The sequence below is a fragment of the Lathyrus oleraceus genome, chromosome 5 (genome assembly GCF_024323335.1).
Source record: "Lathyrus oleraceus cultivar Zhongwan6 chromosome 5, CAAS_Psat_ZW6_1.0, whole genome shotgun sequence".
Taxonomy (NCBI): domain Eukaryota; kingdom Viridiplantae; phylum Streptophyta; class Magnoliopsida; order Fabales; family Fabaceae; genus Lathyrus; species Lathyrus oleraceus.
The window spans coordinates 262,035,707-262,050,869 of record NC_066583.1 but is presented as its reverse complement, the minus strand read 5'-3'; the positions used below and the strand labels follow the sequence as shown (position 1 = coordinate 262,050,869).

Below are 15,163 nucleotides of genomic sequence, written 5' to 3'. Positions count from 1 at the left end.
GTCGAACAATGGAAGCTTGGTGCACAGATTCACAACGATATATTATAATTTTTGTTTTATGAAATTTAAGAACAAATTTCCATTATTCTTAAAATGTTTACACACTGATGTAGACTGCAAAAGGAATAAAGATACAATTTGTTCACACCACTCACTTGCGTAAATATAAGTGAGAGTTAATGAGAAATACTAAAATACCCTCTAAAATTATGAATTAATTCTAACAATCTCTAATGTTAGTATAATCCATTAAACACTTTGATGGCAGGTATAACAAGGGTGTAAGTTAGTGTATACATATTAGGCTCTTATTATTTTTATATTATCTCTGCTTTTCTTCTTCATGTTCTCACTAATATGATATTATCTCCCTTCCCTAAATTATTTATATTTATTAGAAAAAGAGTTTCATTTTTTAAAAATATATTACCGTAATTTTTCAAAAAATAAAATTTAAATATATTTTATAAAAAAATTATTTAATAATTTATTTACATTAATGCATAAATATAAATAAATACTGTCATTTAATATTTAACCTTTTAACAATAAATTATATTTATTTAATTCAACTAATATAAGCTAAGTTATCTCATCCAACCAATTAAAAAGATCATTTGAAAATACCTTTTTATTTAGTTTGTGGCGGTTTCAACTGTCAAAAAAAAGGAATTTTTACGACGATATAAATTTAAACCAGCAAAAAATTGAAGCAGTTAAGCGAACCAACTCATGGTATGTGGATATATTTATCTTTGTCGTTTATATCGGATTCGAATCTCTATAATGATGAAAAATTAATATCAAACTTTAAATAAGAACGTCATTTATAGAGCCATTTTGGGAAACACATATTTCATGTACACGTGATTCGCAAATTTCCAATAACTCTATATATAGCCCTCCTCAGTTTCATGCATTTGCTCACAACATAACCTTCCTTGAATTCGATATCTACCTAAGATGACAAAACCAGGTTACATTAATGCTGCTTTTCGTTCATCTTTCAACGGCGAAGCTTACTTATTCATCGATGATAAGTATGTGTTGGTAGATTATGCACCGGGAACCGGCGACGATAAGCTCTTAAACGGGCCTCTTCCTCTTCCTGCTGGGTTTAAATCACTTGATGGTACAGTATTTGGAACCTACGGAGTTGACTGTGCCTTTGACACCGATAACGACGAAGCATTCATCTTTTATGAGAACTTTACTGCTCTCATAAACTATGCTCCACATACTTACAATGACAAAATCATCTCGGGTCCGAAGAAAATCTCGGACATGTTTCCTTTTTTCAAAGGAACCGTGTTTGAAAACGGGATTGACGCTGCATTCAGGTCAACTAAGGAGAAAGAAGTTTATTTATTCAAAGGAGACTTGTATGCTCGTATAGACTATGGAAAAAACTATCTGGTTCAAAGTATCAAGAACATTAGCACTGGGTTCCCTTGTTTCACTGGAACCGTCTTTGAAAATGGAGTGGATGCTGCTTTTGCTTCTCACAGGACCAATGAAGCATACTTTTTCAAAGGAGATTACTATGCACTTGTCAAGATTAGCCCGGGCGGAATAGATGACTATATTATCGGTGGTGTGAAGCCCATTCTTGAGAATTGGCCTTCTCTTCGTGGTATAATACCTCAGAAAAGTTAAATGTGGCTCTCTGTGTGTGTGTGATATCATCATGCAAGTATGGTATTAAGAATAAAGACTATTGTTGTCGTTGTTGTGTGTTTCTTTTTCATGTTGTTTCTAGTTCTTAATGTTTGCTTATGTTGTTCATGTGAACTATGTAATGACATGCACTGTGTACGCGCAGAGTGAAAATAATATATTACTGTGTATGTTGATTACAAGTCTCTCAGTTGCTTATTTTTATTTTGTTTGTAACAACACTCTATCTTTGAATCGTCATCCACCTCCTTGATTGTTGCCATTGCATGCTTGTACTTTGTGGCGTGGGTTGGTTGTTCTATTAATATACACTACAAAAATAAAACCAACAAAGAAAACCATTGCTAAAAACAAAAAGCACTATAGAAATGTAGTCTAACTAAAACGATTTAGAATGTAGTTTTGAATTTAAGCTACAGTTTTAGAATTCTAAAATAACAATGGAAAATGGTTTACCTATAGCTAAAATATCCGTGCATAATTTTCCACAAATTTTTGTCATTTTCTTTAATCATATATTAAAAAGACTACTAGTGAAAGAAATGTGTCTATCTTCACCGATGCCGATTTGGCACGTTCAGCCACAGATAGAAGATCAACGTATGGATATGGTACATATGTTTGGGGTAATCTTGTGACATGGAGGAGCAAAAAACAATGAGTTGTACCAGGGAGTAATGAAGAGACCGAGTTTAGAGCTATGTCTCAAGGTATTTGTGAAGGATTATGGATCCTTAGAGTCCTAGAAGAACTTAAGATGAAAATTGAGTTTCCATTAAAATTCTACTATGACAGTAAAGCTACTATTAGCATAACTCATAATCCAGTTCAACATGACAGAACCAAGCATATCGAGATTGATCGACACTTCATAAAGGAGAAGTTGGATGCGGGAATCATATGTCTACCCTCCATGACTTCAAGTTAGCAAACTGCGGATATCCTGACCAAAAGTTTGGCAAGACCTACTTTTGAGTATTTGATAGACAAGTTGGGCATGATAGATATCTATGCACCAACTTGAGGGGGGTGTTGGAAAATATATTATTTCCAATTTTTTTATTGTCTTTACTACTACCTTTATTTTTCTTTATTCTCCATTAAGGAGAAAATCAATTGTAATAATTGCATCTTCACTATATAAACCAGCCTAAGGTTGACGAACAAGATATAACAACTTTTACCTATTTTTTTCAATATATATATATATATATATATATATATATATATATATATATATATATATATATATATATATATATATATATATATATAGAGAGAGAGAGAGAGAGAGAGAGAGAGTAGAAAATAGAGGGTACGTCAGATTTATAATGGTTCGACAATCATCCTTGCTAAGCCTACTCCAGTCTCCAATGGTTTTCCATTGAAAATTTTGACATTCCACTATAGTTTTAGACAAATTACAAGATGTTATATACATTCACAATCCAAATAATGTTGAACATATAAAATCTTTGATATAGACCTTAGTTGACTTGCATAGACTTTCCAAAACTGAATCCTACAAAATCTTTACTCAAAATAGTATTGAATATTCCAGCCTCAACAATTCTACTCCAAAGTCTCAGTTCTGTAGCGATATTTTCTCGATCCTACCGGTATCTTTAACATTGGTCTATCCAAATATTGATAAGAACTCCCACTTTGTTCGCACGCTTCTACACATCATTACCAAAGTAATTATGGAGATAAGAACTTCCTTCTTTTTTGCTGGACTTGTCAAAACCAACAACAACCACATACATCTTACAAACCTCAAAAACTTCAAGAAATATTCAAAGAAACGTTAAACATAATAACTAAATCTCCTCAACAATCTGACATCTCAAAAGATGAGATTTAGATCCACAAGGAAATGGAAACATGATGAGGTAGAAGATGAAATAAATCATTTTCAAGAACACTAAAAAAAAATTCAAAAATCCATTTTGAAAATTAGAGAACAAATGTGTTGTGAAATTTCAAATCAGTAGCGAAAGGGTATGTTTTCCAACATTGTGAAGCTTCTAAGTGAAAAATATTTATTATGTACTAGAGATCTAGCACAAAAACTGAGTGAAAAATGGTGTATATTCGAGTCATGCAAAAAGTATGATTTGAGTCAAAAGATCAAGAAATTTGAATCAAGAGCCAAGAACATATGAGAATCCATTTGTGTGATTCGAGTCATGAGGATATGTGATTCGAATCAGAGTCATATAAGCAAAACCCGTAAAAATGCAGTCTCGTCTAATTCCAATCGGGAAATTGGTGATTTAAATAAAACAGTTATGAGTCGAATCATGGATTTTGTGATTCAAATAAGGGCAACATTAAAGCAATTCATAAACTCTCTGTAATCCTGATTCGAGTAATGTGAATAGTGTAATTCTAATCACACTTCCAAAATCTCATTTTTTGCAAAACGTGAAGTGTTTTTGAGATTCCAACATAGTCGTGGAGCCATTCTCAAATATTGTTCTTGATTCAAAAACTCAACAAATTGACTTAAAACATATTGCTTAAACTATAACCAAACACTTTGATTTATGCATGCATAAAAAGGAATTTAAAAATCAACCCTAAGATGCACAATCGGTGAGAAGGCTCAATAATGATATAAAAAAAATAAAAGCTAAAAGACAAGCAATCAAAATATAAACCCAAGAGGCAGAGGCAATTCAACTTCAGCCTCCCCCTTTTTGATGCTTGGCAAACTTGCAATTGGAATTGAGTCGGCTTTAAGCATAAGCAAAATGTGATCAATGATTTCCTCCAGTTACTTATGCTCCCCCTGAAACATTTCACAAAAGCAAAAATTGTGTAAAATGTATAAATCAAATCTAGACTCACTAGACTCACATTACAACTTATCCCCTTTTGACAAGATCAAAAAGATATACATGTTAATGATCCTAAACACAATAACCAACAACACAAATGATGATCCAAAGAAACAAACGAGCTAAACATAGCTAAGAAGAATATATAATAATTGAGGGTAAGTTTCATAAATATGAAGATAGACATGCCAAAAGCAACAATATGCACAATGTGACATGAAATTACATAGCAACACAATTGTGTGATCAAGATAAACATAAGCAGAAGATTAAATAATACATGAATAAAACAAAAGAATGCTTAAAATGAACATAATAACATGATGTTGTTAAAAAGATTTTAAATGCATAGAGGAACAATCAAACAGTAGCTTAGAATTTAACAAAAGAAAATTAGTATGAAAGATGTAGACAAATAAATATTTAAAACAAAATACAAGGATAATATTGATAAAAATAAGAGTTGTAGAATCATACCAATAGACAATAGGGTTAGTTTAAATGAAACTTGTTACAAGATAATGTTAGTTTATAACATAATACAAATATAAAATTAAGTGAAATAGGATTCTAAATCTATTTAAAGCATGAAGAATCCAAGATTCTCAATTCCCTACATATCTTGTGAAAACGTCCTGTGGATAACGTTTTTGTAAAAATATCAGCCAATTGAATTTTTCTATCTACATAATTTGACAACTTAGAAGATTCAGCCTAGTCAACGACCAATTTTGAATCAGCTACCAAGAGAAAACCACAACTTATGAAGACGCCCAACTCATCCTAATCTTAGACAATCCTAACACTACCCTCTCAGACCTACCTTCCTTGGCCCTAGACAAAGTCAAAGGGTTATCATAAGTAGAACAAACCGAGAAGCCCTTATTCAAGTCTCTGGCTTCCAATATCTTCATGTTCGCGTTTAATAACCCCTTGAATAAATGCAAGTAACTCCTCAAAAATCTACTCCTCCCAGATAAGAAGAATCCACCTCCACCGAAAACTCCAAACCTAAACATCACCTTCCCAAGCATCAAGAAACCCACAACTTGAGACTTCTGCTCCAAGATAAGAAAATTTCTCTCAAAAGAAACACAAAAATGGGTAGTCCACACCTACATATCCTGCCAGAACCTTGGCTTATGGCCATCCCTAACTATCCTCACACTAGAGGAGGCAAACCAGTCAACATCCTGATCCAGCGGAGACCCAGAAACACCTCTCCAAAGATGACTTTCCTTACCTCCCAAAGGGGATCCAAATCCATGAGGCACATACTATGCATAGATAATGTCTCTCAAGAGCAATGGCAAATCCAAAAGAATCATCCATGTCCCCTTTATTATTAAGGAAATAATAACAAGTCTAAGATCCTTCACCCCTAACCACACTGCCTTTTTAGCTTTACACACATCTTCATGTTGGATGAGGATATGAGAATGCAATGGTCTAAATATGGAAGGGGTCAATAAACCTTCCATAAAAATTTGACTGATATTCATTATTTCAGTTTGAAACACTTATCAGAGTTTAAAATAAGTTGCATAGTATAAGCGAAGTGCATATAAAATCAATTATGCTTATCAGACGGTATTTACATAAAACACCTTAATCAGTATAAACTATGACAAATTGGACCGAACAGCTAAACCAAAATTAATCAAGCAATGTATTATGAGCAATTTACAGAAGTGTAAAATAAATATTACAAATCAATACAATCACAATTCTTATACCATAGTTTCAAGTCTTAATCAACAATAACATAAACATGCAATTCTACGAAATTTATATATATATATATATATATATATATATATATATATATATATATATATATATATATATATATATATATATATAGAGAGAGAGAGAGAGAGAGAGAGAGAGAGAGAGTGAGAGAGAGAGAGAGGAGAAAAGAGAATAGAGAGTACGCCAGATTTAAAATGGTTCGACTATCGTCCTCGCCAAGTGTTCTCGAGTCTCCAATGATTTCCTATTGAAAATTTTGATATTCCATTATAGTTTTAGACAAATTACAATATGTTCTATACAATCACATTTCAAATAATCCTACTCCAGAGTCATAGTTCTGTAGCGATATTTCCTCGATCCTACTGGTATCTTTAGCATTGGTGTCATACGGTGAACTGACTTGGGGTATTTTGCTTTTTATCGCAATGTCGCGGATAGCAAGAGTCGCCACCGACTTTTCTTTTATCCAATAAGGAAAGGTGGAAAAGAACAGGAAAGACCTCAATAGATTTTGGGTTCGGGAGGTACATTATACAAAGGGAAGGTATTAGCACCCTTTGTATCCATGGTTATCCATGGGCTCTTAATTGCTGGATCACTTATATTTTTGTCTGAAAAAGTGTCGGTGAATTGCTTAAAAAATGTTTGAAAGAGAGTTTAACTTTGTAATGATTCTCGTATGAATGTATACAAAGTATTTATCTCGTTTGATTTTGAAAGCGGTTTAGGAAAGGTTTTGAAAAGAGAATTTAACTTTGTAATGATTCTTGTATGAATGTATACAAAGTGGTTATCTCGTTTAGTTTTGAAAGTTGTTTAGAAAAATATAACTCGGTAATGATTCTTGTATGAATGTATACCAAGTGGTGATTTTCTAGGACTTGTAAAGTGTAAAGTGTGAGGGGTGAAAAATGTTTTAGGTTATGATCCAGTAATTGAGAATTATACCTTCCTGAGGTCGTTATGAACGTTTCCTATCCTTATGAGGGTAAAACTATCCTTACTATTGAGAAGTAAGTAATTTTACCCTTTGGATGTTTAAGGGTCATCGTAGGGTCATCAATTGGTCATCGAAGGCAACAGTTGTAAGGATACCTTAGCATTCGAAGGGACGATCATCATTTAACCGTAGGCTACACCGAAGGGTCATCGAGGGACAAAATCGTATTTTCGAAGGCAACATCCGAGGGACCATGATTTATTTTATGATGATTTAACCGAAGGCTCTTTGCTAAGGGTATCCCTATATTCGCGGGACATGACCATTATACCGTAATACCGTAGGGCAGCAAAGAGAGGTCCAAGATCACTTATTTAAAGGCAATATTTTAAAGTCAATTAGGTAATTAGGACGAGTCTCCATATTAAAATCAATACATTAAAATTAATACATTAAAATTAATACATTAAAATTAACACATTAAAATTAATTAAGTAATTTAGGGTGAGTCTCCACAAGGGTGTCCCACAAATAAAGTGGAAGACCTAAACAACAACCTTTTCCTGGGATATGTGAACCTTTACAAAATTCAGCAAACGGGTTAGCATACCAAATCAGGGTGCAATCGAGGATTACACCGCAAAAGAAACACAGCAGTAAGAATGTCAGGCAAGATAACGCATGATTAACATAGAATAGATCAGATAAGCATAGAACAGAACAATTAAAATATTGGCGACTGTCACGTTCGCCTCTGCCTCGCCTAGCGAAGGCCTAGCGAATACTCGCTACATGCTCGCTTAGCGATGTGCTAGCGAGCGGCTGCGGGTTTTGAATTTCAGAACAGTATGACTTCAACCTGCGGCATGGCTTATGGCATCCAACACATAATTACATGGTTCAGCATTCACAATATTCAGGCACACTTAAATTCACATGCAAAACCTCAAATATGTTTATGAATTCAATTATAATATCACATGCAAGTTAAGAACATAAAGCGGTATCACATGCAAATTAAGAAAATAAAGCGATAATAGTAATGCAAACCTGTTTGCAATCGAATTGCAACCTTGAATTGGCGAGCCGGATTGAGTTGGGCGGTGGTAGCTTCGGAGCGGATGAGCGGCTTTCAGGGTTTCCTTACTCGGAATCCTTCAAGTTGATCTCCAGGGTTTCTATGCCAGGGTTCCGTCCGTCTTCCTCTGTTTTTCCTCCTCTTTTCATTACTGAAGTGCTGGTATTTATAATGCTCTTTTTCATGACCTAATGGGCTCAGAATGAAGCCCGAAATTTTCTGTTGTCTGTCAGCCTCGCTAGGCGAGCTGGTAGCGAACGTTTGCTTCGCTAGGCGAGCGTGTAGCGAACGTTCGCTAGGCGAGCGTGTAGCGAACGTAACGTTCGCTAGGCGAGCGTGTAGCGAACAGGCCAGTTTGGGCCATTTTTGGATTGGGCCTGTTGTGAGCTGGGTTTTTGTCCATTTGATGTCAGTGCCTTGCAGAACAAGTCGGAATGCCTTGAAAGATGCCTTGTAATATCAACGGGCAAATTTTGGGGTATGACAGCTGCCCCTGTTCAATATTCTTGAACCGAGAGAGTAGAATGGTATGTGTCGTTCGTGGTCTGGAGGTGAAAGATTATTGAACACTAGAATGCCCCAAAAATTTGCGCCTGTCCATTAGTCTCGATGGAGATGGGCTTAAAGATGCCATCCAGGTAGTTTGATGACGAGTTTCCGATTGTGTCGTACGTTAGACGATGTCTGAAGACATGGATGTCATACCGGGTCGTACGCTAGACCGTATAGTGAATCATCCATCATGCTGTTGACTTCGCCGGGGAGTCGGAGTATGCTATATACTGCTGGGGATAAGGGATCAGAATGGATCATACACTGGACCGTATCTGAATACCAGAGTGAGCTGTTCGTTAGGCGGATGACTTTGCCAAAAAATCAGAATGGATCGTACGCTAGATCGTCTCTGAGTTGCAGAATGAGCCGTCCGTTAGGCCGAATCTGCTGAAAAGGGAGTAGTCGTGTACTAGACTACCATTCAGAAATGTACCTGTCCGAAGGTAGCATCTGAGTAACAGAATGAGCCGTCCATTAGGCTGAATCTGCTGAAAAGGGAGTAGTCGTACACTAGACTACCATTCAGAAACGTACCTGTCCGAAGGTAGCATCTGAGAAGATGAAGGTTTAACTTGGTCGTACATTAAACCATATCTGAGCAGAATGAGCCGTCCATTAGGCTGAATCTGCTGAAAAGGGAGTAGTCGTACACTAGACTACCATTCAGAAATGTACCTGTCCGAAGGTAGCATCTGAGAAGATGAAGGTTTAACTTGGTCGTACATTAAACCATATCTGAGCAGAATGAGCCTTCCATTAGGCTGAATCTGATGATAAAAGGGGGGTAGTCGTACACTAGACTACACTTCAGAAATGTACCTGTCCGAAGGTAGCATCTGAGAAGATGAAGGCTTAACTTGGTCGTACATTAAACCATATCTGAGCAGAATGAGCCGTCCATTAGGCTGAATCTGCTGATAAAAGGGGGGTAGTCGTACACTAGACTACACTTCAGAAATGTACCGTACACTAGGTAGCATCTGAGGAGACAAAGGTCTAATTGGGTCGTACATTAGACCGTCTTGAAATAGTTGAAGGAGTCATATGTTGGGCTGAATCAGAATGAACCGTACGTTAGGCTGAATCTGATAGTATTTGTGTATGCTGTATTTGCGATAAATGTCTGGGATGGGCTTATAGATGCCATCGTTGGGAGGATGTCAGAATGAATGTTGACATGGAGTATATCTGAAAGGTGTAGTTGAATCCTGAATGTAATTGATACAGATGTCCGTTTGAATTGACCTTTGTGTTGATTGTATCAAGAGGATAATTAACCTGAAAAATAAAGTTAGCTTCATGCCATGTCATGATGCATGAGATGCAAATGTGGTATGCATGCGTGTGCTGTGAAATGATGTGATGAGTGAATTATGCGTCTGGAATAAATGCGAGCATTGTATGCATGTATATGTTATGAAATAATGTAATGTATATGATGCGGAATGAAAATTGTATGTAGGTATGTGATGTGAAATGATGTAATGAATGCACTATGCGTCTGAAACGTTCTTCCAGGGGACTCTACTGGGGGAATAAATCTCAGTCTGTTGGTCGGAGATATTTGTATTGATGATCCTTTCTTAGCTGGGGGATACTTGATTTCTGTCTGATGGTAGAAATGTTCAACAGAAGCCTGGCTGGGGGTGGAAGAGATGACCCATTTGTCTAGTAATGCCACTCTCTTCTGGGAATGACTGGCTTTGCTGGGGAATAGGATTAGCAACGGATTCATTGGAAAGCATGATTAGACCTTCTCCTCGATCCTGAAGTCTAGTAGTAATCGCTATTTCTATTTTATGCACGCATTTTTGGTAAACATCGATCATATCCAAATGCATATATTAATTCGAATTAAATCAATGGACGCTTATGCAAACAAAACAGAGAAAGTAAAACAAGAGCATCTTTTTGGAAATGAAATTGTATTGATTTTGAAAGAGAGCCTATAAACAGGCGATTTGAATACAAGGAGACAGAAATCCTAGTAAGAGGAAATTGTCAGGAAAACAAAGAGAAAGCTATGCAGAAAAAGTCCTATCGATTTTAATTCCACTACTGTCATTATGTCTTCAAGCATCTCATCCCTTGCTGTCGGATGGAAGTGATTGGCTTGTTCAGTCCCTTGAACTTGGTCGAAGCTGACAGAGAACAGGACATAGTCATACGCTTTAATCCCTAATTTTTGCCTGGACCGCCTTTTCAGGTTTTCAGTCCACCAGGATACCCATTTTTGCCCAAGCCGCCTTTTCAGGTTTTTGACTTGCCGGGTGTACATTTGTATATATTTATCCCTAATTTTTGCCCGAACCCTTTTGGTTCGCCGGGATGCCCTTACTTTTGCCTAGATACGTCGCCCTAGCGGGTCTTTTTCATGCATAGTATTTTTTTGACTATGTCTGCGTTCACGGGATGCGGGAAGTCTTCGCCATCCATTGTAGCAAGTATCATGGCTCCACCGGAGAATACCTTCTTAACCACAAATGGCCCTTCGTATGTGGGAGTCCACTTGCCTCTGGGATCCCCTTGTGGTAGAATGATACGCTTGATCACCAAGTCGCCAATTTGATACACCTGTCTCTTGACCTTTTTGTTGAATGCCTGGGTCATGCGCTTCTGATATATCTGCCCATGACATACAGCCGCAAGTCTCTTTTCATCAATCAGATTTATCTGATCGAGTCGAGTTTGAATCCATTCATCCTTATCTAAGCCTGCATCTTTCACAATTCTGAGAGAGGGAATCTGAACTTCCACTGGTAAAACGGCTTCCATTCCATAGACTAAAGAGAAAGGGGTTGCCCCTGTCGAAGTGCGGTAACCATGAAGAGCAAAAGGTAACATCTCATACCAGTCTTTGCATGTTACTGTTATATTCTTGATATTGTTAGCAGCCTCCACGGCGTCGTTCGTCTTTGGCCGGTACGGAGAAGAGTTATGGTGTTTTATTTTGAACTGCATGCAGAGTTCAGTTTAGTACCATTATCAGTGATAACTCTCTCAGGAGACAGCAGGTTTCTCAGATGTATATTTGATAGAATCCATCTTAGAAATCAATAAAGTGGTATGATTCAACATATACTGTCTTAGTCGGCGAGCAGCCTAGGCCAAAGCGTAGCAAGCTTTCTCGAGCTGTGAGTATCTTGTTTCACAGTCGGTACCTTTTGCTAAGGCAGTGTATGACATGCTCTTTTCGACCAGACTCGTCATGTTGCCCCAGCACACCCTATTGAATTTTCTAACACGGTCAAATACATGATTAGAGGTCTTCCTTCAACTGGTAGCATTAGAATGGGAGGTTCTTGGAGATATTTCTTGATTTTGCCATTCATCATTCCATACCATCTCTTGATTTTTCTTTTTTAGTAATTTGAAGATGGGTTTGCAAGTTGCAGTCAAATGCGGGATGAATCGGGCAATGTAATTCGAGTGCCCCAAGAAACCTCTGACTTCTTTCTTGTCTATTTCAGTACCCATTGCAATTTCAATTGATTCCTCCTGCGGCTGTATGGTCTTTTCTTCTTGTAGTAGCAGTCTGACAAGTTCTCCAGGGACTTTACAATCTTCCTCACTTCCATCCTCGGCTTGGTAGATCGGATTTTCAAAGTCATAATAAACAGTAGTAGAACTATTATCCATAGGATCCAGAGTGAATATGGATACGCGATTTGTTACGTGAGTGTGTGCAAGAAAACATAGCTTGTTTGAAAAATGACAGGAAAGATAAAGAGCGCAATATTTGAATGCAAAAAGTCCATTGATTTATTGAATATGAATATGCTTATGAAAATGACAAAACCCTTAAAATTAGCTATTATGCCCCGGGTATAGACACAATGCTTTGAACCACAAAAATGGCAATAACAATTACTCCTGACTAAAGGAAATCGGGATAGTGTCTCCAGCCTTCCAATTACTGAGTCCGTCACCAATTGTTGGGAAAATCCAGCTATCCAGGTCGCCATCGCTATCAGTATCTTCCACAGCATTGACAGTCTTGTCATGATTAGGCAGAGGGGCAGTAATGACATTAGGAATCTCCGGAGGATCAAATTCAAATTCTCCAGCGTCGATCATATCCTGAATCTTATTTTTCAACAACCAACAATCGTTTGTATTATGCCCGGGGCTATCGGAGTGATACGCACACCTGGCATTGGGATTATAACTAGGAGAAGTAGTGTTGGGTTTTGCAGGAGGATCTCTGAGGGTAATTAAATTTGCTTTTAGCATACCCTGCAGTGCTTGTGCTAAAGTCATATTGATCTTCGTAAACTGCCTTCTTCCCGGGTTAATGTGCCTCACAGATTTCTTGTCTTTTTTCTTCTCGAGAAAGAGAGCCTTCAGTTCCTCCTGCCCCTTGGATAAGTTCAAGATCATCTCCTGGAGTTGAGCATTCTGAGCCTGGAGATCTTTGACAATTTGTTCGAGGTCCATTTTTCTGTTTGGAGGAAAACCGTGAGAACATTGATCCCTTTAGAGTACCTGTTATGCAATGTTATGTCATGCTATGCAATGTATGAAATGTTTTCAAGGCCTTTTGGAATTTAACTTTGTATAGACTACCAAAAAAGGAGACTTTTTTTTTGTTTTTTTTGTTTTTTTTTTGTTTTTTTTGTTTTTGTTTTTTTTTTTACAAAATAGAGCAAAGTTAAATCCCTAAGTCCTTGAAATGGTTAGTACAATGCCATGATGTTATGATGTTATGATGTTATGATGTCATGATGTTATGATGCTATGTAAATAACAAGCACAAGCAAGTCACACAACAATCATTCCTAAGGTTTAAGGCTTGCATGAGTTCCATAGGTAAGTACCCTCCCCACTGAAGTTTGGTTGGTTCAACCTGTCCTAGAATAGTAACCGGGTTCTAAAAGGATCTCCAATCATTGACCTTCCTTTAAGTCCACTTCAGTGCAACACCAAGTGGTTGACCGAAGCTTCCCTAAAGTCCAATCTCAAGGAGTGTAGTATCGAGTCTCAACCAAGCCCCAGTCGGAACCGAAGTCAGTTAGCTCACTACTTTCTAATGGCCAGGATGAGTCAATTAGGGTTCTAAAGGTCTGGTTAATGCTTTGATGACACCACGCGGAAGCCAAATTTTTCCTCAAATAACATGAGGACCATCAGGACAACCAAAGTGTCACATTAACTGTAGCCATCATTTTAACCATTCCAGTATACGCCGGATAGTCGCGATGATCTATTGCTACTTACCTAAGGTACACTAGATCCGGGTGTAGGATCTTTCACTCAAGCATAGGATACCCAAGCAATCCCTTAAAAGTAAATCAAACAATTCAAATAAGTGATCTTGTTTTAAGGTAACCTCTCTTTTTAAGGTCCCCAGCAGAGTCGCCAGTTCTGTCATACGATGAACTGACTTGGGGTATTTTGCTTTTTATCGCAATGTCGCGGATAGCAAGAGTCGCCACCGACTTTTCTTTTATCCAATAAGGAAAGGTGGAAAAGAACAGGAAAGACCTCAATAGATTTTGGGTTCGGGAGGTACATTATACAAAGGGAAGGTATTAGCACCCTTTGTATCCATGGTTATCCATGGGCTCTTAATTGCTGGATCACTTATATTTTTGTCTGAAAAAGTGTCGGTGAATTGCTTAAAAAATGTTTGAAAGAGAGTTTAACTTTGTAATGATTCTCGTATGAATGTATACAAAGTATTTATCTCGTTTGATTTTGAAAGCGGTTTAGGAAAGGTTTTGAAAAGAGAATTTAACTTTGTAATGATTCTTGTATGAATGTATACAAAGTGGTTATCTCGTTTAGTTTTGAAAGTTGTTTAGAAAAATATAACTCGGTAATGATTCTTGTATGAATGTATACCAAGTGGTGATTTTCTAGGACTTGTAAAGTGTAAAGTGTGAGGGGTGAAAAATGTTTTAGGTTATGATCCAGTAATTGAGAGTTATACCTTCCTGAGGTCGTTATGAACGTTTCCTATCCTTATGAGGGTAAAACTATCCTTACTATTGAGAAGTAAGTAATTTTACCCTTTGGATGTTTAAGGGTCATCGTAGGGTCATCAATTGGTCATCGAAGGCAACAGTTGTAAGGATACCTTAGCATTCGAAGGGACGATCATCATTTAACCGTAGGCTACACCGAAGGGTCATCGAGGGACAAAATCGTATTTTCGAAGGCAACATCCGAGGGACCATGATTTATTTTATGATGATTTAACCGAAGGGTCTTTGCTAAGGGTATCCCTACATTCGCGGGACATGACCATTATACCGTAATACCGTAGGGCAGCAAAGAGAGGTCCAAGATCACTTATTTAAAGACAATATTTTA

The 15,163-nt window shown here is 37.1% G+C and overlaps 1 protein-coding gene across 1 annotated transcript; it reads left to right on the top strand.

Annotated features, from left to right (window-relative positions):
* Window positions 1-915: 915 nt before the first annotated feature.
* On the top strand, window positions 916-1,859 carry LOC127083740 (albumin-2-like). Its single transcript, XM_051024071.1, has one exon. It carries the CDS (start codon window positions 964-966, stop codon window positions 1,654-1,656), a length of 693 nt encoding a protein of 230 aa, XP_050880028.1. The 5' UTR covers window positions 916-963; the 3' UTR covers window positions 1,657-1,859.
* Window positions 1,860-15,163: the final 13,304 nt, after the last annotated feature.